This window comes from Solea senegalensis, linkage group LG3 (assembly GCF_019176455.1).
Source record: "Solea senegalensis isolate Sse05_10M linkage group LG3, IFAPA_SoseM_1, whole genome shotgun sequence".
In the NCBI taxonomy this organism is placed as follows: Eukaryota; Metazoa; Chordata; class Actinopteri; order Pleuronectiformes; family Soleidae; genus Solea; species Solea senegalensis.
The window spans coordinates 26,923,123-26,949,193 of NC_058023.1; the positions used below are offsets into that span (position 1 = coordinate 26,923,123).

A 26,071-nucleotide genomic window follows, 5' to 3' on the forward strand; every position below is an offset into this window, starting at 1 on the left:
GAATACATGTGAGTTTGCACTGGCAATGGTTCCTGGGGGTTTTTACATAACTTTACTGGTAACATGTGTGTGTGTGTGTGTGTGTTAAGCTTGTCTAGTTTGACCTTATTGAGTGAGGGTACTTTGGCCAGCCCTTGCTTCCTGACACCTTCAGTGTAAGGACGTAAATAATTAAATAATATTGACACTTCAGAGGACTTCAGAGGACACCTACCTGAACAGACCCTGTGCCTTGAAAACACAGTTATTGATAAATAATAGAGAATTTGATCAGTTCTGCCATGCAATATTTATTTTATTTGCTTATTTTATCTCTTTCTTTCTTTCTTTCTTTCTTTCTTCCTTCCTTTCTTTTGTGTGTTTGTGTGTGTGTGTGTCTGTTGGTAATCATATTAACATTCTGTTGTTAAAAATGACTTTAATAGCACATACTTGACAATAGAGGAATTGGGTTTGATTCAGGGTGAGTCAGGGCTGGAGTTGGACATTAGTTCAGATATAAGGCTAATGTATGCATCGATATTACATCATTGAGTGTCCTCGCATAGACAGAAGTATGTGTGTGTGTGTCCTTGACAAATATAGAACTGTCAAAGCTAATAAAATTAAGATTAATAGATGTTGTCCACACAGATAAATGGTGCACATGAAACGTAAATTAAATCTAGTCTTGAGTGCTCCTCATTATCTACAAAAATTAAATTAAGTACCTCTGCTTTGTGATGAAAGCTTTCTTTCTTTCTTTTTTCCCCTCCCTTTTTCGGGAGATCAATGTCAAATTCGGATACGTGGCAGGAATGTGCTTTTGCGAGCAAAGTCGTTTGAATTATGTATGCCGGCGTACTTTGGTAAAAGACCTGCAGCTTTAAACCATTGAGGCAAATCAGGCATTCAGATGGATCAATGTCTTTAGGGGACAGTAACTCAGTAGCTTACATCCAAGTGTTTGTGATTAAAGTCATACTGCAGCCAAGGACGGGAGAAAACTAAAATAATTCACGTGCATATGCATTTATGATGTGTGTTCTAGTGTGTGAGTTTGCACTGGGTGAGTGCGCATAAGTCAGTCAAAAACAAGCCTGGGAGCAAACACGTACAGGATGGAAGCATTTAGAGAGAGTACAGTTAACTAGGGCAACACGCTGCTTTCTGTCAGCGAGGTTTGTCTTTGATTAAGAAAAATCCTCCAAAATGGCACCAAACAATGTAAAGCTTCTACACATCTGCTTCACTTTTTAGCTGAACATTGCACTGAATGTGTTATCTGTTACTGCATCTGGTGACACGCGTGCTATTTATGATAATACTGACTAATCAGCAGAGGCAGAAGAAGAAGAGGAAGAAGCTGACAAACAAGACACAAGAGAACAGTCATGTAAGTAGTTGCTTCATATTCCTATTTCAGTGTCATTCTCCTGGTTTATCAGGAATCAATGCAGACTTTTGTTGCGTTTATCAGCGCTGAACTGCAAACGTTTCACACTTTTGCTCCAGATTTTGATAGATACTGCAGTTTTGTTACGAGTAAAACATAAATTGCAGACTGCGCTGAATGGCTTTGTGTCATTCTGTTTAAATATTGCATCCCTTCAAGCTTATGAGAGATTATTCATGATAATTTAACATACTGGAACTGCATGACTGCTCCTAAAGTAATTGTTAGCCTTCTGAGGGAAAAGGGAAAATAGGAGCTGACTCAGTGGATCTGTCCCACAGATTCATGACATTACTATAGTTCCATTGTCCTTAAATAATAATCAGTCTTCTCCTCCCCTGAGCAGGTTGTGCTGCTCCTGTAATAATGCACAAGGGCAACGTAAGATAACAATGATCTGCTTTAAAGCTCAAAAAATGCTGCAAAAATTTCACATTTTAAAATGTGTTAAAATAAATAACTTCTGTGATGAACTGCTGCTGATCGCTTAATGTTGGTTGCACATTTGCCCTGTAAACAGCTGCAAACGATCCCACACTGTTTAAATCCCAGCACTGTGCTGTATGTCTCCTTGTTGTACACCTATTAATTATTAATTTACTGTATAAAGCAACAATGTAAACACTGCAACTAATAATTACAAATGCTGCAATTTAGCTGAAACTTTATACTTTAGTGTCAAAGATACTACAACAAGTATGAGTTGGAAATTCTCACATTAGAATATAGAGTAGTATTCATGGTATCTCACATGTTAATGCTCTGAAATGTTGAAAATAAAACTATGGAACTAATCGACTAAACTTTAACATACATATTATACAAAGTATCAAAACACAATATCTGACAGGACAAAGTGCAATTACGCATCAACACCCTTCATTCTGCCATATTTTGAAATAATGCTCAGATGTTCATCATCATCATCAGATCTCACTGCAGAACAAACCTCTCAACGTTTCATGTGACATTTCTTAGACATTTCGAAGAACTCGACGTACTAATTCACCCACCAACCTGTTGCTAATGGAAACTGCTGATGCCAATCATTACAGATGGTATGAACACATTCTATTTATATATATGAAAAAATCATCTGAATGCCTTCGCAACGGCCGGCTTCCTGCAGACACCACCACATAAAGAACGTTACACTCCACTAAACAGGAACCCCCACACGCACATGAACACGACTCACGCTGACCACAAACTAACAATTGCTCAGAAAAAAGACGGATGATGCGAAAGAGTTTGTCATTACCTAGAACCAAATGCCCCAAACTACAAAATTTGAGTCCCAAATGAGGGTCAGTGTGAGGCTGCAATGAAGCAAAGTAGATGAAACCATTACTGGTCCTTACCTGTGTTGGAGCCAGACAGGTTGTACCTGGAGTTGGCCTTTTTGATGATGTTTTCATGAATCTGGTACCACTCACTCTCTGTGTTACACCTAAGTAGAAAATGGGTTAACCCACACATATGGGTCAATGTGAGAAAATACTTTTTGTTGCCCTTTCAGACTCAAACCTTTAATAATAAATGTCTATCATGGTCTTACTTAAAAATATGACATTGGCACTGTTTGCATTGCACCTTGCACTCTGACCAGCTGGTTGCTTGCAATGTATAAAATGTGGTTACCGGGTATGAGTCATTCCTTGTCGGTTTGACTCTAAAAACAAAACCCATTATTCGTGGTTTGTTTTTAAATAGGGTAAGAAACAGATTGTTATTTGCGCTGACGTCTGATGTCTGCGAAAACAATCAGCCGACGGCTTAAATGCTAGTTCTTCGGCTCTCACTCGTTTTTTTTTTTGCTGCAGGTCTCGAGAATGTAGTTGTGTTTTCTTCTTAGCGCTGAGTGTATTTGGCCAGCCGGACTGATCCGGTTATAATTTAGGTCAAACTACTGTGTTAACACTGGCCTTTTCTGTCCTGAGGGACAGGTTGGATCACAAAATACTTCCACTGCTGCTTGTAGTGAGAAACAGCAATTTGCTGTGAAGTAGAGGAAAATGTGCAACGTCTACCCTTTTGTTGCTCCTATTAATACAGCTGGCTACAAAAAGGTTCTGTAGCCACATAAAAGGGAATTCTAGCATATTGCTCCAAACATTTTGAAATCTAGTCTTACTGACTCTTTATTAGATTTTTTTTTTTGTTTTAATAAAAAACAAACAATTTCTTCAGAAGAAACGAGCTAATAGTGCCATGTTGGTTGTTTGCAGTGACTTACGCATAAACCTTGAGCAGGTGGTCATCCTTAGAGTCAGCAGTGAGGAGATCAGCGATGCTGACGACAGCACACCCAAACGGCCGCCTGTACTGTACGCTGCACAGATTCTTCTTCTCCCCTGCCGCCATCCTCCCTGCACACACACAAAAACAAACAGGGTTTCCACAGATTCAAATCCACCCGGAGGGCTCAGTAGAAAGAAGAGGCAGCATTGTAACTCTTACCTATTCTTACGAGGTGCACAACGATGTAGACGTCTTTTCGCAGGTCACTGCTTCCCAAATCCTGACCAAAGACACAGTAAATTCACATCAGGTTCAATCAGTGTAAACAAGCTTCAGGGTGTTAACTTAGCTTTTAGCTGTCTAGCATTAATGAGTGGAGGGAGAGATTTACAAAAGTATGAAATGCTCTCAGTCAATCGCTGTAAACACAGCGTCCTGTTCACACAACTCACCACAAACAGCGTGCATTGTCTTTCTGTCTTCTCTGGCGACTTGGGCAAACCGCTCTTATTCAGCCTGACGAAGAATCTTTCACTGTACAAGGGGAAACAGAGAGAGGGAACACACATTGAGATGAATGGAGTCGGGAGAGACGGCTGAGTGTCATCTTTTACAACTGCTACTGCTCGCAAATCAGAACAGAAAAAAAAAAAGTCAAATGTGCTGAACTGTGGGCATTCTCTTCATACTTTAAACTAAAGAATTATGAAACCCTGGTGACGGCTCGCAAGGCAGGAGAAAGACATGCAGACGGGGATCACAGACAGAAGGATAGGAGGAGAATTACTGAACCAAATCTCTGCATCGCACCCAACAGCAAGTACATCCTCAGCAGCCCAATAAAACACTCATTGTGTCGTCGGGTTTTTTTGATTCTCTGTGAGGCTTCTTTAGTGCAGAAAGTGGACTGTCAGCAAAGACGGTGAAGCGTGGCAACATAAAAAAAAAAAGCTCAATTTCAGTCTTGTAACTGCCAGGCCAGATTTATAAATCATATGGTTGTGAAAGGGGCGAGGCAATCGTCACTATTAGCAAAATGAATACAGAGGAGATGTGAGAAAATATAAAATAAAATTATTTTCAAAACGTACAGTGTATGGATTATGAAGATTAACAAGAGTCAAGCTAATGTCAGTGCACAAAAATAAAGTCAAGTCAACGTCAAGTCAACTCTATTTCTAGAGCTAATGTAAAAACATCAATGGTTGACCAAAGGCAAAACAAAAAGGTTATTCTCACCCTGAAGTGAAGGTCAAGGAGAAGAGACGGGTCTTTTAAGAGTGATTGGAAACATTTAATGGTGGGGGGCAGATTTCAATTCAATGGGTAAATCGTTCCATAGCTTGGGGGCAGCTACAGGAAAAGCAGGGGTTTTTTAGTCAGGTTTTGGGCACATCTAAAACAACCTGTGATTAGACCTCAGAGCGCGAGATGAGGTGTGAAGATGAAGGAGTTTAGAGAGGTAAGATGGGGCCAAACCATTAACCCTTTAAGCCTCGGTTCACTGAAATGTACTCAGGCATAGTAACAGACACAATATTTCTATCACTGTTAATGAAACTACAGTGTATGTATTGATAGGATCCATATTTTAAGTTCAAATTTGAGTGTGATGATGCAGCCGGATGAAAAATCACGCGTCCAAAATTGCATCCATCAAACGTCAAGAGACGGTGAAGATGGAGCTTCCATTTGAGAGGACAGACACGACACTGCTATTCCGAGAGCTTTGATGTGAAAAGAAAAAGAAAAAAGAAAAGCAAAAGCAGCACAGAGACTAACAAAAAAAGGGAAACAAAACTGAGTTGGATATTTTTAACTTTCTCGGCAGTTAAACTTTAGAATATGACATTCAGGAGTGACACAATGCTATACTGTCTCAAAATAGCCTGGCCTCAAATGCCCTATACACCCCTTGCGTGCATGTTGGGTATAAAGTAGAAAGGACAGACACAGATTGCATTTTCATTCTCTTTGTACTCTGCCCTGTCCCTGTCTCTCTCTCTCTCTCTCTCCCCCTCTATCTCACTCACACTCCGAGAGAAAGCGGAGGCATCCTGCTGGGCCCGTCTCATCCTGGCTGGTGAGCTGTGGGCTAATCCAGTTAGGTGACTTTCACAGTCCACAGATAAGCAGAGAGAAAACCTTGTAATGCACTAGCGGTGGATAATGAGCCAAGTCGTTGGCACGGCTAGAGCAGCGCCAGCTACAGTAGGTCCATTCACACCAGCACCCATTTAAACCGCCGCACACCCTAATATAAGTTCACTTGCTGCTACGTACAGCTACAATGGATTAGGATGCTTTACCATAATCTGAGTCTGAAGGTATTTGTGAATGGAGCGCAGACGGAGCTCATAATGTGACTTCTCATACATGTATTCCTTCAGCAGATTTCTTTCCTTTTTGATCAAACATATTGGATAAAAAGCCAGTTTGGGTTAGATACAGTTGTTGCTTATTTATGCCAGCATATCGAGGCAGATTCCTATGCATTAGACATGAGATTCGCACACATTGCTGAACCCTAATTAGTGCTCTATTGTTGAAACTCCATCTACCAATTACCAGCCTGCAAACAGAAGACACACAAACACAATCCCTCGCCCTCCGTTACACACTCGCAGCTGCAGCGTGTTGATCACCCGGACCAGCGTCCCCCAGTGGGACCTTATCTCCCTCTATCACCACTGGTATTAACATAACATGAATAGCCGATTTTCCTCCCTTATGAGGCCACACAGGGATAGCTACTCCCTGTCCTGATATCGATGATTGCATTAGGAGTTGAGTGCTCACGCGATGTGGGGGAAGGGGGGATCTGAACAGTGACTGACCGGCGTGTAAAATACTACATAAATTAACTGTAGTAGCTGGAAAGAAACAAAAATTAACCCCTAAAGACCCTGTGGAAAGTCAAAAACATAGAGTGACACAAATACCATAGACAGAGGCATTTTGGAGGCAAACACAGAAAACACACACACAGCCAACACTGAGTCACCTTGTTGGGTATGAGGTGGAGGTCAAAGTGTTGGCGTGACAAAAGTTGAGTTTGGAGTCTGACTGCAACAGCCACAAAACCAACACAACACAAAAATTGAGAGGATTATGTGAGGATGCTACTGTGTTGCCCTGTGAGTGTGTGTGCGTGCGTGTCCTGATGAAGAGCCATTCAATGAGTCCGAACTGAACACAAAGAAGCTGCCATGGTGCACAGGGGCTGCTGGTGTTGGCATAGTCGATGGGTCGGACCCCCATCTGGTCTCTGACACACACATTCGTACATAAACCACCAGCACTGAGGGAAGCATCAAAATGGCTCCCTGCCAGACAGCTTGTGTAAATGTGTGTGTGTGTTTGTGTGTGTCTCTGTTTATGTGCGTGACCAGACAGTGAGAGACAACACATTGGCAAACTGCCATTGTGAGTTTTTCCTCAAAGACAACTGATGCGACTGCAACACACACAGACACACACACACAAAAACTGGGCCGAGACTTTGTCTTTATTAGCTCGGAAACAAGATAAACCGTTATGAGAAAAATTCAAGCTTTGTATCACGTCATTATTATGCAACATGCCATATTCATGTTGCACAAGTGAGAATTGTCTTGGAAACATGAACTGAATTTCAAATTCCTTGTTGAGTGACAGAGGTTTTAGCTGAACAACCGAAGCAGAACTCATAAGGTTTCTGGGAATGTACTGTATATCAGCTTCAAATGCATGAAGGTGTCTTGATAGCCTTTATACATGGCTAAGGTACTCAAAGAGGATAACAGATAAAAAAAGAAAACAATAAAATAAAATAAAATAAAATAAAATAAAATAAAATAAAATAAAATAAAATAAAATAAAATAAAATAAAATAAAATAAAATAAAATAAAATAAAAACTAATTTTGTTGTTAATAGGTTATTATTTGACTGGTCCGGCCCACTTGAAATCAAATTGTGCTGTATGTGACCACTGAACTAAAACGACTTTGACGCCCCTGTATTAAACAGTATAAAGGAAACCTGTTGGAATTTGCTAATTAAAAGCGCCTCTAAACTGGTGTCACTACATACGTGTGCTCAAAGTGCGTTCAAATGCAGATCTAGTTTTCTGTTGATGAACAACCCTACAGGCAATATTTTAAGAATTCCACATTAGCCACGTTTTCAGCATCTTGTCAGAAAAGTCTGATGACGAATGACTCACGTTTCAGCACTCTGTGCAAAATCATAACAAAGTGTCGCACCGATGTCACCCTTGTGCCTCTGATGTGACACCTTAGGGCGGAGAGTAGTGTCAAACACAAGTATGACTGATCAAAAGAAATTTTGGCGTTACCGTGCTAATTTCTCAACCCACTATTTCCCCTCCGCCTGGCGGCTCCCCTTGTTTGTGACACGGAATTTGCTTTGAACTATGAAACAGGAGAGCTTAAACACAGTCTTCTGTCTGGCTGACGCCCAATCGGGAGCTTGTGGTGAGCATGTCGGTGTGTGTGTGTGCACTCGCATGCCAGTGATGTGTGCAGACTCAGGGTGACAGGTTCTTTTATGTGGACAGCAAGGGCACATTTTATTTGAGAAAATAGCACGGCTTTGCCCACTTTTATGTGTCCTAGTGCATTTTAACAACCTGTTCCAGTTAATAAATCTTCATGAATATAATAAGAGCAGGCTTTGTGACATGAGTAAAAGGGAAGCGATTAGAGTCGTCCCCTCTCATCACCTGTGATCACTGCTCCTGTTGCAGTTCTGGAGCGTCTGCACCCAAAGACGACAAACAAACACAAGACCTACAAAAAACTGATGAACACAATCATTTGAAGTGTGACTTTTTGACCATTGGACAAAAAGAATATGAACCAGAATAGCGGTGGTTCAAAATATCCATTTGGTTATATATTATTATCCTTCCTCATGCAATAAGATAATCGATAGACCAGGGCAAATATTGATATATTAATCAACAAATTATGGTGCTCTAAAGTAAACTGTCACTACTTCATGTCTCCAAGATTATTTTGACGATACACTAAGTTCTGGTTTCAGGTCCATGCCATAAAAAGAACTACATCATGCGACTTCGTATCCTCCCTGCTCAAAGAAGAAAGCACACAAAACGACTCATTCATCGAGTGGATGTCAAAAACCAAGTGGGTTAAGAAGAGTGATGGAATAAGAGGCTGGAGAAGGGGGAACATTGAGCCGGCTTTCACAGGCTAGCAGAGAGATACTGATACCGATCCAGGGCGACTGTTGGACTAAGTGTACATTGTTTGCTTGTCATCTTTAGTTACAGCGTTTGAGCTTGCTGTGTGTCAGGCCATGTCATTGAAGTTCATAAATAAAGTGATTCAAACAATGTCGATAGGTAATATAAACTGGGTTAAAATGCAAGCTGTGCAAACTAAAGTGCTATCATTCATTTTTTTCAGGGTTCATTTTCATTTCTAATATCTTGAAAAATAAAAAAAAATGCAATCCTATTTGTATAAAATGCTACAACATAGGCTTTTTTCTACTCTTTACCTGAGTGGCCGATTCTCTCGTGCGTCGTAAATGTGGAAGTAAACTTCAAGCTCCTCCCCCAAATTGGCGCTCATCAGGCTCTTCACGTGGACAAACAAGTGATGGGTGCTCGCAGGCGCAGGCGTCTCTTTCTTACGATGCCGATGTTCCATCTAAGGGGGTCAGAGAAGACGGTCAGCACAAATCCATTACTGTTCAAAGCCAGGACATTTTTAACATATAACAGTTACAATACAGTGATTCAAATATTGACAGAAAATAAAAACTGTAAAATCCATAAGCTCTAAATCCTGTGAGATCCTTAAATTCCCGATTAAAGCTCATCAAATGCAGTTAATGCTTGGGAAAAACCAACATGTGCTTACATCTCTCTAAATGCATTCAAGAGCTTCAGTCAAAGATTAACAATATCCATCAGAGACATCTCGCATGTTGGGAGGAGATGAGCACATTTATTTGAAGACAATAAGAAGAGCCCATATAGATTTTGCTGATATACATTGAGTTAATAAAGTGTGCAATATCACACTCTGTCAGCAGCACCGGGGGTGAAGATGTGAGACTTTCAGCTTTATTGTCTCACTGCTTCTTTGTTGCTATATTGGTGCAAAGGAGAGAAAAAAAAGGCACAAAAGACACGTACATATAGCAGAGAATAACGATGTGCACATAAACAAAACACGTTAAGTGCTGGCAGATTTATTTTGCGCACAATGGAATCAATCACAGCCCATTAACCTGTAAAAAAAAAGCGTTTACGAAATTGTATTTTGTCCTATTATTGAAGTTATTTTCTGTAAATATTGTTTTCTTGACACAAAGAAATAATGGTGTGTTTTGATTTGCATCCCTGTCGAATGTTTTTTTTTTAATCTCTGAGAAATAGGCACAGAAGTAGCACCACTTATACTCCATATAAATAAAGAATCACGCAGTGCAGCACTGACATGTCTCAGTGTCTGGCAGTGCAGCAGTGGCAGTGACTGATATTGCGTGCTATACTAAGTCAGCCTATATCCAAAAGATCAATAAAGCTCCGACACAGCACGGAGCAGCATTGTAAATACCATATACATCAACTCACACATCACAGCTCTGTTTATGAGAGGTTCATCCTCATCTGCTGTCAACACACACACACATACAGACAAACAGAGTGAGAGCTCCAGATGGCTCATGGTTCTACCACCAAATGTGCCACATTCACTTCTGTATTAGGATGTAAAGAGATGGGAAGGGAAGTAAAAGGAGGACGAATGAGAGTGTAAGTGAAGAAGATGCAGGGGTAGAGCGCAGTGTCAGAACCACCACAAAAATGCACCGGTGAGTAAATAAAAGGCTGCTATAACCTGCTGCAGTGCTTTAATAGAACAAAATGGTCTGTATAAATGGCTGCACTTTGTTGTGAATGTTTAATTTAGTTTGGTAGGGACTGGAAAAGAATATTTAAAGGATCATTTCAACATGCTGATTGCTGATTGTGCCTTTCGGCTCCACACAACCCTTTCTGTGTTTCTCAGTATAGCAGTGTTTAGATCTTGTGTGTAGAGCTGCAACTAACGATTATTTTCATAATCAATTAATCTGTCGATTATTTTCTCGATTAATCGTTTGGTGTTCAGACTATCAGAAAACCTTAAAAAATGTAGATCGGTGTGCGTCAAACCTGGAAATGATGATGTTCTCAAATGTCTTGTTTTGTCCACAAACCAAATGATTGACTTTTAATGATTTCTTTGTTATCCAGAGCAAAGAAATTAAGAAAATATTCACATTTTAGAAGCTTAAACAATCGGAAATCTTGTTTTAATGAAAAAAGCTTCAAACCGATAGTTTGAATATAAAAATAGTTGTCGATTAATTTAGTAATCGATTAATAATCGATTAACCGTTTCATCTCTACTTGCATGCTACATCACAAATCAGATGACTTTTTCTCAGGGCAGAGTTGGTTTTGATGCAGAATGACTTCACCCTGAAAGTCTTAATTGATGCTGTAAGGTTATTTTCAGTGTGTTATTAAAGCTGCCCCGGCGGGACCAGAGTGTGGTTATATGGCAGCTTCAGTATGACTAGACAGGATAGAATTGACGGCAGTAGAATAAGGCTGGCCGCCCGGCTGGCATGAGGAGGAGGATGGAAAGAGATAGCTGAACACAGGAGGCATGACCATGTGCGTGCTTGTCCAAACATCTTATTATTGTTCACTCTGTAATCTTTTTTTCCTACAGCAACATGAAGCAGCACCACCAGGAGTGATTTCAGAATACAGGGAGCTTCTTCTGAGGGAGAGGGGTCAAATTGAGGCCAAAGAGAAACCTCTACACCCCCCCCCAGAGCTGCCTTTCACTCACTTCCACTTCACTATTTAAGCCTCATTGTATCCCTCTGTTAAGCTTGTGAAAAGAAGACCTGTGCAGGAAGCAGGAGATAAATGAATAGTTATCTCTTCAGTGAATTACTCAAAGATGAAAACTTTATTACCATAATGTATGTGGCCGGGCCTGTACTATCTATCACCACTGTATGATCTGCCACTATTCACCATCAATGGGTCCACCATTTTGGTGTTTAAACTCTCCATGGGTTAGATAATGCTTGAACTAGCTTCAAAAGTCCAAAGACGGCTTTGATACTTCCAGCCTTCTTCTTCTACTTAGAATTTCCAGCAGGCTGTTCACTGAGAGGTGTAATGCTGCCCTCCACAGCTCAAACTTCTTAATTAGAGTTCAAAGTTCTTCACAACCATGGCTCTTATTTTACCCTACTTCAGAATTTTCACACAAGGCTGGGGACCAATTAGGGATTTGATAAAAAAAAAAAAAAAAAAGATTTCTTCCTCTAACTTTAAACTACCAATTAAAAATGCTTCAAAGGCTTTTCAGGGGCCACATCAAAAGAGGCAAGAGCCAAAAAATGACCGTAACAGGAGCTGCCTCTGTCACATGGATGTGATTTGTGTTTGAAAAGGTCTGACAAACTGATTAAATATCCAAAGCGCTATTAGCATTTATTTGGAATCATTTGTTGTTTGTCTGTAGTCATAGTATCACTATATATTACAGAATTAACCTCTACATTTAAATTTGAGATTCTCATCTCTCTCTTTATTTCTTCCTGGGAAGATATAAAGCACGACTCGTTGACACTACGTGCTACATTTTCCCACAGTAACACCTGATCGCCCTATAAACACATGCACAGAAACACAACAAAGCAGACAAGAGGCTCACACACATGCACAGCAGGTGATCTCTGTCTCAGTTTAATTAAGCCACACCGGAGCCACACAAAGAAGCTGCTCTCTTGCACAAAGATCGCGCTGAAAAATACATGGGCTTGATGTAACAGTGTGTTGTGTCTTGGTGAAAGTGAGAAACTGGGATTTATCTCAATCCCAGTTTAGGGGACTTGTAGTCATTTTTTCAATATGTGCATCACAGAGGTGCATTAGGCTTTCATCCCACTATCCTTGCTTTTGTTTTGACTTAAAAAAAGGGGGAAATAGAAGGTTTAAAAGCTTCAATTACCCCTAAGAGAAAGCCATTGGTGTGTGTGTGTATCTGTATGTGATACAATTCTCCCCACAACATATCAGGGCAGAGAAGTGGTTGCCACGGTAACAGTGGTTGGGGTTTGGAGAAAGCGGGAAGGGCGAAGTAGAGAGGGGAAAGGATGGAGAGTTTGGGGAGGAGAGGTTCGTTCAATTTTTGCACAGACAATGGAGAGGCACACGTGCTGAAACTTTGTCTTGCCAACATGACAATAAATAAGAAATGCTTTGAATTCCCATTGAATCAATTCACATGACAGTGTCAAACCGCGATGCCGGAGATTGTTTTGCTTACTGCTGTTTCACGGCTCAAGAATGAATGCCGCGGCTTTAAAGAAACACGGATAAAAAGTTCTTAAGGTGCTCAGAAAACAAAGAAAATGCACACTGATGATTTTTCTTCTCTTTCTAAAAATCGGAATTGTGAAGTGAAAGGGGGTGAGGATTTGATTTGGTCCATCAATTCACAGCACTCCCTCTACCCACTGCCGGCTTTGGGAAAGAGGTTTCAAAACATCTCTTTCAGTGATGGATAGCCCCCCTCACATAACCTTGGAGCTTTGCTGGGGAAGAGAAAAGGTACTGAAGTGAACACGCTGGTAAAACATCCTTCAAATGCCTGACGCGATCAGCTGAAAGATATGTTTTTACAACGCAGCTTGCTTGAAGAGAGGAGCAGCTGTGAGCCTGTGATTGACAATTCTAAAACCCATTCTCTCAACAAGACTAACACACTGACTCCATATAGTTGTAGCTCTAGATTGATCCATTATCTTTACAGTCTGAAAAAAAACCTATGGAGGTTATATAAGTCTAAAGCCTCAAATATCATCTAGCTATTATTTTTCTATTTTTTAAATCTACTCTCACTTGCTTTTATTCTCTTTCATAATTAGTGTGGGTGCAGTGCATGGGAAAGGGCCCCGGTGTCATTAGTAGTAACCAAACCAACTAACCCTAATTTCTCATTCACACAAGATTTGAAACATGCCATAGTCACAAGATGAGCTCTGTTGGACTCAGCATCTTTTACAAGGACAACAACTATCACCCGACTACCCAAAACAAAGCACATGAATATTACATGAGGAACTTTTAAACATTTACCAGTCTGTAAAGCTCAGTGACGCTGATTTCGTCTGGGTCCACCATGCTGAACTCCCGCCTGGGGACCAGGTCCAAGCCGAGTTGTCTGTAACATAAGAATTATGTAATTATTATCCTACTCTATGCAAAGGACAAAAGAAAAAAAAACCACACACAAATGCATAAAAAACAGTGCTGTCAGATGAACAGTGTCAATCATCTAAATAAACTTCACTTCCTGCTATTCCTGCTGTCCCATTTACTGTGTCCTTTCTTGAATCTAATCCTGTCTCTATCCTTCCCCAAAAAAAAGACCTCAAACTCTCACTTTCTCCCTTATTTTTTTAATCCTCCGCCTCCTCTTCTTTTTTTTCCTCCTCTGAGCTGGCTGTCTCAGCAGAGCTGGACATCACGCTTGACTCTGTCTTCTTGTCAGCATTAAAAGAGGCAGGTTAACCATGCAAGTGCTCAAGGAGAGAGAAGCTGTCCAGGCATCTCTTCAATAAGGTGGAGGGGAAAAGACAGACAGAAATGCAATATCAAAGAGGCCATTTGTTTCCTCTCATCCTCGTGGCATGGAGAGGATAGAGAGCAGGAGATGGAGTGAGTGCCGTCTGTGTGTGACAACAAAAGACAGAAGAACAGGGAGAGAGGGGCCCAGAAAGAGAAAGACAGAGAGAGAGAGGGAGAATTAGGGAAAGAAGAAACATGGAGCTGCAAGGAGGTCTAAGAATAAAGCTAAGAAAGTGTAAGTGAATCATGTATTCAGTTTTAACAGACTATTCTTATATGAAACAGGAGATTTGACTAATTTGCTGTTTGAATACAATTTAAAGAGTCAGTTAGGTTTAATCTTCTTATTAGCAGATAAGAGATTAGATTTGGTGCATGTATAGCTCTGTAGCTCATTAAGTCAAATGTACTTTCAATTATTCCTAACAATATTTTAATTGAAGTTTTCAGACTTTCAATTATGGCAAATTCAAGGAAAGATGCGAGTGCTGCAAAGTGGCGTTTGATATAGCACATACCTGGTTTGCCAGGCTGTACGTCTTTCTTTTAACACCAGCTCGACAAATGACCATACACAATGCAAGAGTCACTTTATGCAACCTTGCTATAAACGTCAATTAACGTGACAAGCCAAGAATTAAGGCTGTGTCAGCAAGTGCTTCTTTGCTACTTGTGAAAAGTTGTACAAAAGGTTGTGTTTGACCGCAGTCTTATGGCATCTGAAAAAATGATCCACAGAGTTGGTACTTTAACACAGGAACTATGGCAAAAAGGTTAAAGTTTGTGCCTCCAGGCAGCATTAATTGGAGCTTCCGGTCTATGTCGCCTTTAATATATACTAATATAATCATATAAAAAATAGCTGACAGAAAATCCTCAGTGATGGATTATCAGTCTCAAACGCATCTCGTAGTAAGTGGTGTGAAATGTTTAGGGATGAAAGTAAAATGAATGGATTCCCATGGTTGAGGAATATGTTATAAAAGAAACAGAACATGAACAAAATCATCAATAAGGTCCGTTGATGTGGAACAATAAACATGCTTTGATCCTGACGCCAGATTTAAACACTAGAAAAACTTGTGTGCTCTTTGTCTACTCACTCATTGCCCCAGTCCAACCTCGCTGTGATGTGCTGCTTAACATCCCTCATGCGGTCGTGGGTAAGGTGGCCCACCAGCACCTGCCTCCTCAGGTCCAGGATTTCATTCATCACATGCCAAAGCCGGTGAAACAAATCCCCCTCGTTCTTCTGTAGCGAGAGAAAATGAAAAACGGAGACAGAGGAGGAAAAGTCAAGCAAAGGGTGATGAATGGAGGGGATACTGACAAGAAAGAAAGATATGATGAGGATGACTAACAACGTGGAAATATACAGCTGCATTAAACCTGCCAAAAATACAAGTGAAAACAAATTGATTTAACAAACGAGGAGCCACATACGAGAGAAAGAGGATGACCCAGACAGAGAGAAGCAGACAGACTTTGAAAAAGACTTGTGCAAATTAGCTTCAACGTCCTGCTGCTTTTTGCCACAAATTTATGCACTTTGATCTGTTAAAATTCATCAGCTGAATTTAATCAGCGCCCCAGATACAGTAGCTTAATAGGCCACGAAATACAATCAATCACAGCAATGAGTGTGCATGAAAAGCCTTCTGACTGCTTGTAGCTTTTAAATGGCTCAGGGCCAAATTAATCTCCCGTCAAGAGAAACGTGAAAAGGCAGCATCACTGAGGCTGTACTGATATTTAAAAAAGGTACACAATCTGCGTTGGAGTACTTCTTACCACATAGAGCTGTTTCCACATGGCACCCCAGTCTCGCAACGTCAGTGTCATCTCTGTGATGACCGAGTCTTCCACAGGGGTGACGGTCTCAAATTGCCTGCAGATATACATGTAAAAGTCAGGCCCTTCCCCACAACCTGCACATAGACAAATACACAGATTAAAACAAAGACAAAGAAGCATGAAAATACTCACCCTTTATTCTTGACATGGGCATTTTTCAGGTGGATGAAGCTAGAAGGGAAGATCCCCTTTGGGCAGAGGGTACAAAGGTTAATGGGAAAGCACTTCAAATTCTGCTTCCTGCAGCTTCAGTGTAGCATATGGAATGATAGACATAATCAATTCAGAGTTGAATGTTTGTGGGTTAAAAGGAGGAGACGGGAGCAGACAAAGAGATAAAATAGCAGTGGGATTTAGTAGAAGAACATTTTTTTTTAAGTGCGTCTGGTGTGTGTTACCAAAATAAACTGCCTGTTTCTCCCTCCTGACTCGAGGTGATCAAAGCGGAACTTGTGTTTGGGCATCTGTGATGCACTCACAGACACCAAACACACACCAAACACTTTACTCGCAGGTAGGCTTGTAGTATCACACGTTCTCTACGAGCACCTGTCAGTCAGACTTTCAAGTCACTGCACTTCCATCTTGTGCGCAGTGCAGTGCAATGTGTTCCGTGTACCGCGCTTAATGTTCTGTGCTGCTGATATTGATCATACAAATAGCTTGTTGAATATATTAAAAGGTCCAGTGTGTAAAAATTGTCGGTGCATGCTGTTTCACATGCACAAGATGGCGGCCTCCTTGCCCTTGCCAAAGGTACATATAATAAGGGTAAAAAGAAAATCGAATGATTTTTATTTTAAGGCAATTATAAAGACTTAATTATGGGTAGTATATTCAATTTTGGCCATTAAAACCCTCCTTTAAACAACCAGTTTCTAAACAACTAGATTATTAGACTAGATCAAATGCTTTTATAACTGCCACTTGTGTAAAACAATGATGAGCATGATAAGAAAACAAGCAAAAACCTGCACACACAATGCAAAAAGAGTTCATTTACTCACCTTCATGTTAGGATTCTTCAGGATGAAACCTCTGTACCAGCCTGCAGAGACAAAGCACTGGCATTACACTTTTATACCTCTATACTGAGCCTGTGCTGCCGAGTAGCAGAGGCAGAGAAATACAGTATGTGACTCTGTATATTAAAGAACAGCAGGACCAAGGGGGATGTGTGAAGAATGCACGTGTATGTGAGATTTATGTGCATCTTGACAGTGACGCCTGACAGCTGCATGCACAAAGTATGACATAACAAGCCAACCACACATTCTCATTCAAACAGGTCAATTCCATATTACATTTAACAATACAATATATATACTATATCATATTTAGCACTCTGAGAAATGTGTGACATACAAAGTCATGTAAGTTTTACATTGATTTCAAATGACAGGTGTGGGGAAAAAAAGCAGTCATAGAAAAAAAAAGAAAAAGGTGAAACAAATGTGGCCTTCTGAGACTCACACTATCCCACACATACTGTTACACAATCCAATCTGACAACAAGCCAAATAGGTAGAGTGCGAAAATCCCAACACTGATAGAAACAACCTCATACATTGGTGCGAAAGTCTTTGAGCTGCTGCGCTTTTCCAAACTGACAATATAGAGCCAAGTCCTCCACATACAGTAAAGCACATTGGATTAATAGCTCAAATGTAAATGTACGGGACGCTTCTCATCACTGTCAGTATAATCTGTGCATTTATTTTTCTCCCCAATTTGTTTGAGACCAGTCAGAATAGCCTTGAGTAATATGTCTGCTTCTGTACTATGGAACACATGCTCGGTATTTCCGAGATGAGTCATTTTTTTTTTTCAGTAGCAGAGGTCAAATGCTGCGGTAGCTCTTTGCGAGGGTTTTATGTCGGTCAAGGAGGGAACACATCTGCTATAGATCAGCAGGTTGTGATAAACAATCAATGTTTTAAAGCACTCATTCACAACCAGGGTTATACAAGTATACTCTAGGGGAATAGATGGTAAACATGTCTACTGAACTGATGGTTCACTGGTTATTGTGCCGACACCTTGAATCACAGGAAACACCTTAAGAATAAACATGTGCACGTATAGAATAAATGGAAACTGAGCCAGGATAATATCAGGTCAACTGCATGAACAATTCTTCTTGTAACAACAATGCTGTACATACAATTTTAGTGTAGCACTAACAGGGCATTGAATTACTAAGGCTTATTTTCAGACAGGAGCTAGATGCCAGTAAAGTCACGTTCACTCTGCGAGCTCCTGTGTTTTGACATGTCAACAGTATCAACATTGGGCAGAGGCATTAGTCTGTCTCCTCAGTTGTCAGCAGCCTGTCTCTGAGCCTCCTTGCTGCTGGCAGGATTTCAGGGAGTGTTCCTCCCTCCTGGGCCAAGCGTTCCACTGGCTGTGCTATTGTCTTCTTCCTCTTTTGCCCCAACATCACATCCTAGTGTCTGGCTGCATGACTGGCTACTTGACTGACTGGCTGACACAGGCAGACTCAGTGTGTGCATCTGTCTCCCAATAGGAAGTGGAACGGAGTGTATTAAGAACTCTGGAAGATGATGGTGGTGTGTGTGTGTGTGTGTTGTCAAAGGTCAATTAAACTCCTGTAATTACAATAAATTAAAAACTGAAATTGGCTTTGTCGTCTGCTGTCTGTTGCTGCCCTCTCTAAAAGTATTTTATCGCCTACTTAATTATTTATGTTCGTCTGACTTTTCCCCTCACTCTGAGATATAAAAAAGGAAAAACATTAACATACATGAGTGACAGAGAGTGAGCGTAAGAGAAAGCAAACAGAGGAGAAAAACAGACACCGTGTGGGCAGAAAGGCGGGGGAAAAGCAGTCAGCCCAATGCTGCAGGAAATGGTAGAAGAACATGAATTTCCACAGGCATTCATCATCGACGCCACACTCCTCCTTTTGTGTGTTTTCTCTGCCACGATGTGCCTCAGTGACATAGACGTCAGCCATGTGAACTTTCTGTGCACGTACCACAATCAACCATCCAAGTGTCCTTGCATGTGTTTTTTGGGCATTGCCAAGTTACAGGATGTGCAGGATATTTCTTTCTTATTTCTGCGTGTAATTGGGATGCATGCATAAATCTGGACGCATTTGTGCATGAGTTAACATACAGAGGTCAGTGTGTGCATTTAAGTGTGTGTGACAGCTTTCAGACGTTCAGATTTCTTTCAATTTGTTTCCTAATTAAAAAGCAGCTATCGGTACAGTGATACACACACACATAGCAAGCATGAACATTTGCAATGTACCTTCACATTTCTCCAAGATCTGCACTGTGTCTCCAATTTCCAGTGGGAGGCCATGTTGGACGGTCCCTCGGAAACTGGCCAGCACTGCAACAAGAAGAGGCATGAAACACCCACATTAGTGTTTAGAAAAACAGTCCTGTACTAGAAAAGGTCAAGTATACAAACAAAAACAAAATCCTGCATGAAACTGGATTAAAAAACACAACAGAGAGAGGCGGTGCAATCAATAATCTGTGTAGGTGAAATGAAATGAAAGCGTACAAAGCACGTCTCTTTATGTGTACAAAATCAGAACTGGTAAATCAGACCAGCACAAATGCATTCGAACCCTAATTATACATAGCTTTTCTTCATATTCTTAAACCATTGAGACCAGACCTCTTTAACAACGTAACCATATGATTAGTGAGGTCAGTTACAGGGATTTAAACATGACATGAGATAATTTGCTTTCCAGTTATCCAGAGTCAAAACAGCAACACTATTCTTTTCAAACCAACAAACCAACAAGAATTCAAATAAGATATAGTTTTAGATAATAACATCCATCCACCCACTTTCTACGGCTTCACCCTCCACATAGGGGGGTGGAGTGGCTCAGTGGTTAAGACCGGTACCCTGTGTGCTAAAGACATCATGGTCGCAATGGTCGCAAGTTGCTTTGGCATTGTAAGTCGCTTTGGATGAAGGCGTCTGCTAAATGGCATGTAATGTAATGTAACATGAGGGTCACCGGGGGCGCTGTGGCAATCTCAGCTGACATAGGGCGATAGGTACACACTGGACAGATCACCAGTCCATCACAGGGCCAGTCCCAATGTTTCAGTAAAGTGAGACATATAAAGGAAAATCAGGAAAGGAGTGGGGACAAAGTGATGCTGATGGCAATTAGCACTGAGAGGTGCTTTCACTACGCTGTATAATTCTCATGAGCACCAAGTGGCAGCTCACAACAGCCCATTTACACAGAAATGTATGCAAACACACATGGGACACACACAAACATGCATTCACATGTGGACACAGCAGTGCATTCACACATGAACACACACACAGGAAAGAGAAAAACTTCACTTGGATTTTGAGTGGAAACAAGGGTGCCTGTCATGCAGAGCGGCGAGCGATCGTGACGCAGCAGAGGAGAAGTTCATCTCCTCTCTCTGCAGGTATTCGCCACTGTACCTGAACTTACCAGCTACAGGAAGTGAGAAAACTGGATGTAATCTAACACAATTTAATGAGATCGGTGACACAACCATGGACAATAAGTGACAAATTAGCTCACAATTCAGTGAATCCCAAAAGCCAGGATTTTGAGTTTGCTTCCCGGTGAAGGGGGCTCCAGAATTGTATGTTATTTTCTCTTTGGGGCAAATCAAGAGCAAGATCACCTTAGCCTCCACGTTTGTAGCAAGAGCATTAACTGAATGTTCCCAGTTAAAAGGAAAAAGAAACACTTTTTGGATGCATTGGGATTTCAATGTTGGGTGAAAATTGGTTTCAACTGACATAACTGATTATAAAACAAAAATGTAGATAGAAATTGACGGAAAAAACATACAAACAAGACAAACTTTCACATAAAACAGAAATATCAGCTACAAACTGGAGGTTGCCTACTGGAGTATCCCAATACTCATGAGAGGATTCAGCATAATTACCCATCCACCCACTAGCTCATGTTGACATCGAGATCAAGTCTGCTGATGAAATTAAACGGCAGGCAGACCCTCTGTTGTCTGTAACTTTCTCCATGTGTGTGCTTCTTTGTGTCCCTCTGCATTTTATGTTGACGCTTAGCCAACTCTTTGTTACGCCTCAAGCAGCAGAAACACTTCCTTTACGAGAGATTTGTCACAAGTGCACATCTGATTTTGTAATTTATTCAAAGCCTAACTACTTGCACACACACAAACACACACACACACGGTGAAACCCAAAACTTGGCTACTTTTTATAATTCATTCAAACACTCACGCGCACACAGAGGCAATCACAGCAAACACACTTATACTCACTGTGTGCCCATTGCATGAATTATCCAAGTGACTTTTCCAGCTGCAGTGGACTAAATAATTCAGTTACAACAAGTCAACTTTTATTCTGCTGTGAAATTAAAGCTTCCAGCCTGACAATCCATGAACCAGGTGCCATTCTGTTCGCCTGTCTCTAAATGCTTGTCATCTGTATGGCTCTGACTATCTGTCTGTGAATGGCCACCAAAAGATGCACTGGAGACGGGAAACGTGTTTGCTGTTGAGGGAATTGATTTGTCCAATGTGCTATGATTACAATGAGTATAAATGGGGAGGGGGGTGGGCTGCCTCAAAGTACAAAACAAGAAGGGAGAAAATCCTATAAAGGTTCCAGCATGGCACGTCTAAGTATATGCCACTGGTGCATGAATATCCTCTTGCATAAACTCAACAAAAGCAGACCTGCCATGCACAGATATGACGCACAGACACATTGCCGATTGAAGCGGTTAGACTCGGTTTCCAGATGACCAACTACCAAAAGGATAGCTCAGATTCTTCCTAACACACGCAAATACTCACAGTCTGCTTCCATGAAACACCAGCTCTCTGGGTCAAGGGGAGGACACTGCTATTCTTACCCAGACTATCGTTCCAAAATAAGACACTACACAAAGATGACAGACAGAAGAACAATGCACACACGGATAAACAGACGGACGCGCTGTGTCGAAGACATACAGAGGGAAACAAAATAATTATTATTGTCAACGGACTCAGGAGAACTCAAGAAACAAGGACGTACAGACTGACATGAGCATCAACAGAGGAGAAATGAGCAGTTATAGAAGCTAAAGTAATCCTCAGCAGACCTCTGGTGGCATGTTGGTTTTTGGACGATGATTCAGTGTGTCGCAGGGCAAGGCAACACAGGTCATCATCTTGAAAACTAAGACTAGGGGTGTAGGTCAAGGACCAACAGATAGCATTAAATCAAGTGAAATAAGTGACAACCTGCTTTTGTGTTTTGCATTCATTCCAGACACACATTGTTTTTGTTTGAAAATGCCAATCTGGATGCATATTGTGTTTGGGTTATTTATGTATTTTTAAATCTGAAATAGCATTTTTTAAATGAAAATGAATAGTAGTATATAATTCTATTATCAAGTCCTCCCTTAGACCGAGTCCCAGCATTGGAAAATTAACTTGTGCAAGGCAAGGTCAGGTCCTTACAAAAGGACTCTATATATATATCATTACTCAGTGTCACTTTATAATCCAAAAGCAGAAACCTCTGCCCTCATACTTTACATAAAAACGTTCTCTAATGAATTTCACACAGGAAAGTACAGATTTGGAGTTCTGTATCTAGTCAATGTAGCCCATATCAGCAGATAATTTGGTGCAACATTGACGATGACCTGAAGATGACATCTGGAGCAATGATAATACAAATATTGATTTGTTGCAGCCATAACCAAGATATATAACCAAACAAAATTGCATGGAAAAAAGCAAATCATTCACCCATTAATAGATCCATACTGTGTCCACATGGAGGCTCATAGTCAGAGGTCGCATTTTGATCTCTTCAATGCACTTGCTTTAATCCATTAGCGCTACATTTGTGTTTGCTGGTTTGCAAGTGCATTCTGCTGAATACGTTGGGATCCCTAGAAAACCTACTGGCTTGGATTAGGCTTACATGGGTTTCAGGCTGCCACTCGGAGTCATGGCCTGTCAAACCATGTTACATTTGGTTAGCTCGGAGCAATGCCTAAGCTCCTAAGACGAACACCAAGCCTGCGCCTCAAAAAAAACAAAAAAAACACCCTGCGCTCTGTCAAAAGGGCAGTGTCTGAATGAAGCAGTTGATCAAAGCTTGATGTTGCTCAAATTTACAGACCTTGCTATTAAAGAGTCTTTAATCCCACTTTTTTTAACCATCTCCCTGCACTAAATCATGTGGTTAATTTCAATCAAAGCACTGACTGTGCTTTCTAACCTCATTAGCCGGGCCCTTTCTTGTCTCCAAATGATGCGACACTGATTCACATGTATTATCCACTCCCACATGTTAATTAAACAGCATTTATGTCATTAATATGCTAATTTGACAACACGGCAACTGGTGGTGCTTCACTGACCTGCACTGCTGCCTTATATAAGGATCATGAATATTTCATGTGTGTGTGGGTATATATGTGTGAATACATCTCCTAGTTTCAGATTTAAAGCAACACACTGTCACTGTCCCAAACACACCAAGATGGTGGCAGAGATTCAGTTGCTTCTGAGATTCTAAACTGACCCCAGTACAACATGACTCTTGAACAACTGGTAGTGAGCCACGTCCTGTTCTTGCCTGCAGAGCAGCATTTTGTAGATGCTTTTCACACATAATTCTGATAACCTCACCTTTTAAGTCATCCGGTAAACAAATTTACCAAGTTACATATTTTCGGTTTAAACGGCATTTTTGAAAGTGTTCATTCGTTGCCAACCCTACCCACCACAAAGTAAACAGAAATGGAATCCTCCAATGACCCCATACATTCTGTAGCACTTGAACAAAGTATCTTTTATTGTACTAACAAACAGTCACATTATCTGATCAACCCTTTATAACTAAACGAATAATCAAATCTTGTACCTGTCCCTAGTTTGAGGTAATGGACTTGCTTTACAGAGACTGCCATCTTACAGCCACGTGTTTCTCCAGCAGCTCAAACATTGTGCATTTTGTGTTTAGCTGAATATGCACACAAGGTAGAATTGCGCTGACAACATAAAGCTAATGCATAAATCAATGGCGAATGAAAAGGGTAACAGCAGAGACAGCAGTGGCAGAGCGGAAAGAGCTATGCTTTCTCCTATATAAAGGCCACCATTGTTGTCTGTTGTGCTTGGTAAAGAGAGGGGTGTGTGGAGTTGTGCTTCCATTAGATGTCACATTATTACATAATGGACCTTTAATTTACAGAGAAACAAAGTTTAATCTGCTGACCAAACTTACATTGTGCCAGAACATAGGTTCAGGTGTAGAGGAGGAACAAAATTAAACCAATTAAAAAATCAGGGAACCATCAAAAATGGTTTTGAGGTTGTTATTGTAAAGCAAAACAACTGAACTGAGTTCCTTTGAAAAAAAACGATAATATGAGTAACATCCATAGAGGAAGCAACACTTGTTTTGATCCTCTTTCATACACATTTCAACACTTCCAACTTCCCCAGAATCTCATACAGAACATTCTGCATTCTCCATTATACCCTCCACTTCTGCAGGATCACACAGTCAGAACTGCATTTGCCAAACCAAAACAGCCTTCTATTCCAAATATGTGACTAAAACATTCCTACTTAGACCAGAACTAGCTCAGCTATGTTTCCTCTTAGCCAAATCCATGTGCACTGTGTTCCTAATCAAAGGCTGCTGGCATTTATATTTCTATGTGGTGAACTAAGAAAAGGGGAAATGTTTCCACGTCATGCACAAATACTGAATGTGTGAAGCACTGAGGGTGAATGTGGTTAACAACACACAAGGACTCACTCAGGGACCTTGTACAGTAAGTAAAAAACCACAAAAACATGTTTATGCATATATGAAGGCCACTAAAACACACATGCTCACACACACAAACAAGTGACATATAGAGACATTAAGTGAGTGTGCATTCATGTGCATCTGCAAAAAAGGTGATTTCTCTGGCTGAGCTTGGAATGCTGGGAAGTGGCACCGCACATTTAAAAGCAGGGTAATCGAGAGAGGTTGGCAGTTAGGGAGAACAGCGGGTCAATGAAATGGAGTGTCTCTCAAACACAGAAACAGCAGCAAAACACACATGTGCAGACACAGAGGTCTGATAGGCAGCACAGACAAAAGCCAGGACGGCAGAATCACCCAAGAGGAACGGCTTTCATTTCGCCTTCTCCATTGCTGGCCCGCCAGGTTCCTTTCTCTGCCTTTGTGAGCTCAGAGACAGTGACACAACTGCCATCAACAAGATGCTCACTGGCAACAATAACCGCTCAATAACATCACACTGCTGGAGTGGAACCTTTAATAGCAGGGTTTTCAGAGTAATGTCATTACTTTCCTTACATTGCTGCATGACAATAAGTGCGGCTGAGGAGTGCAAGAAAAGTCCAGTGTCAGACATTGATAGTGAAATCTTATATGTACACTATATGACCTTTGAAAGAACTTATAAGCAAATATAGACTGTGCAGGCGAGATGAACAGCCACTTACTTACTGGAAAGAGAATGTGTCGATAAACTGCTATGACGTCCTGCTTTCTTCTCCACCTCTCAGTTAACATGATTACCTCTGAAGAGGCTACTGTTGTAAACACATCCATAACCACAGGTAAACACTGAGTTTCTTAATTTAACATAGAAAAAGAAGATTTGAGCATGGTACATTTTCCACTGGCAGGGTTTCAAGCTATACTATAAACAAAGAACAAGTACTGTCCTACTGAGGAGAAAACATAAATGATTTAAATTAAATCGAAGTTGTTGTTTTAAAGTACATTAAATAGCCCCATAGTGTCATGGCTGGATTTATATAAAAAAAAAGGTGACAGCACTAACTG

General features: G+C 40.8%; 1 protein-coding gene across 6 annotated transcripts in view; it reads right to left on the minus strand.

Moving 5' to 3' along the window:
* dock4b (dedicator of cytokinesis 4b) overlaps window positions 1-26,071 on the minus strand; it is a 99,317-nt gene that overhangs the window by 53,399 nt on the left and 19,847 nt on the right. For all 6 annotated transcript variants that reach the window (XM_044021004.1, XM_044021000.1, XM_044021003.1 and 3 more), the window contains exons 2-12: window positions 19,490-19,573; window positions 17,218-17,258; window positions 16,343-16,398; window positions 16,148-16,244; window positions 15,460-15,608; window positions 13,865-13,949; window positions 9,205-9,356; window positions 4,129-4,210; window positions 3,896-3,956; window positions 3,672-3,804; window positions 2,797-2,885 (exon numbers count right to left, since the gene is read on the minus strand). In XM_044021004.1, the coding sequence (XP_043876939.1) occupies window positions 2,797-2,885; window positions 3,672-3,804; window positions 3,896-3,956; window positions 4,129-4,210; window positions 9,205-9,356; window positions 13,865-13,949; window positions 15,460-15,608; window positions 16,148-16,244; window positions 16,343-16,398; window positions 17,218-17,258; window positions 19,490-19,573 (1,029 nt within the window). The remainder of the gene's footprint in view (window positions 1-2,796; window positions 2,886-3,671; window positions 3,805-3,895; window positions 3,957-4,128; window positions 4,211-9,204; window positions 9,357-13,864; window positions 13,950-15,459; window positions 15,609-16,147; window positions 16,245-16,342; window positions 16,399-17,217; window positions 17,259-19,489; window positions 19,574-26,071) is intronic.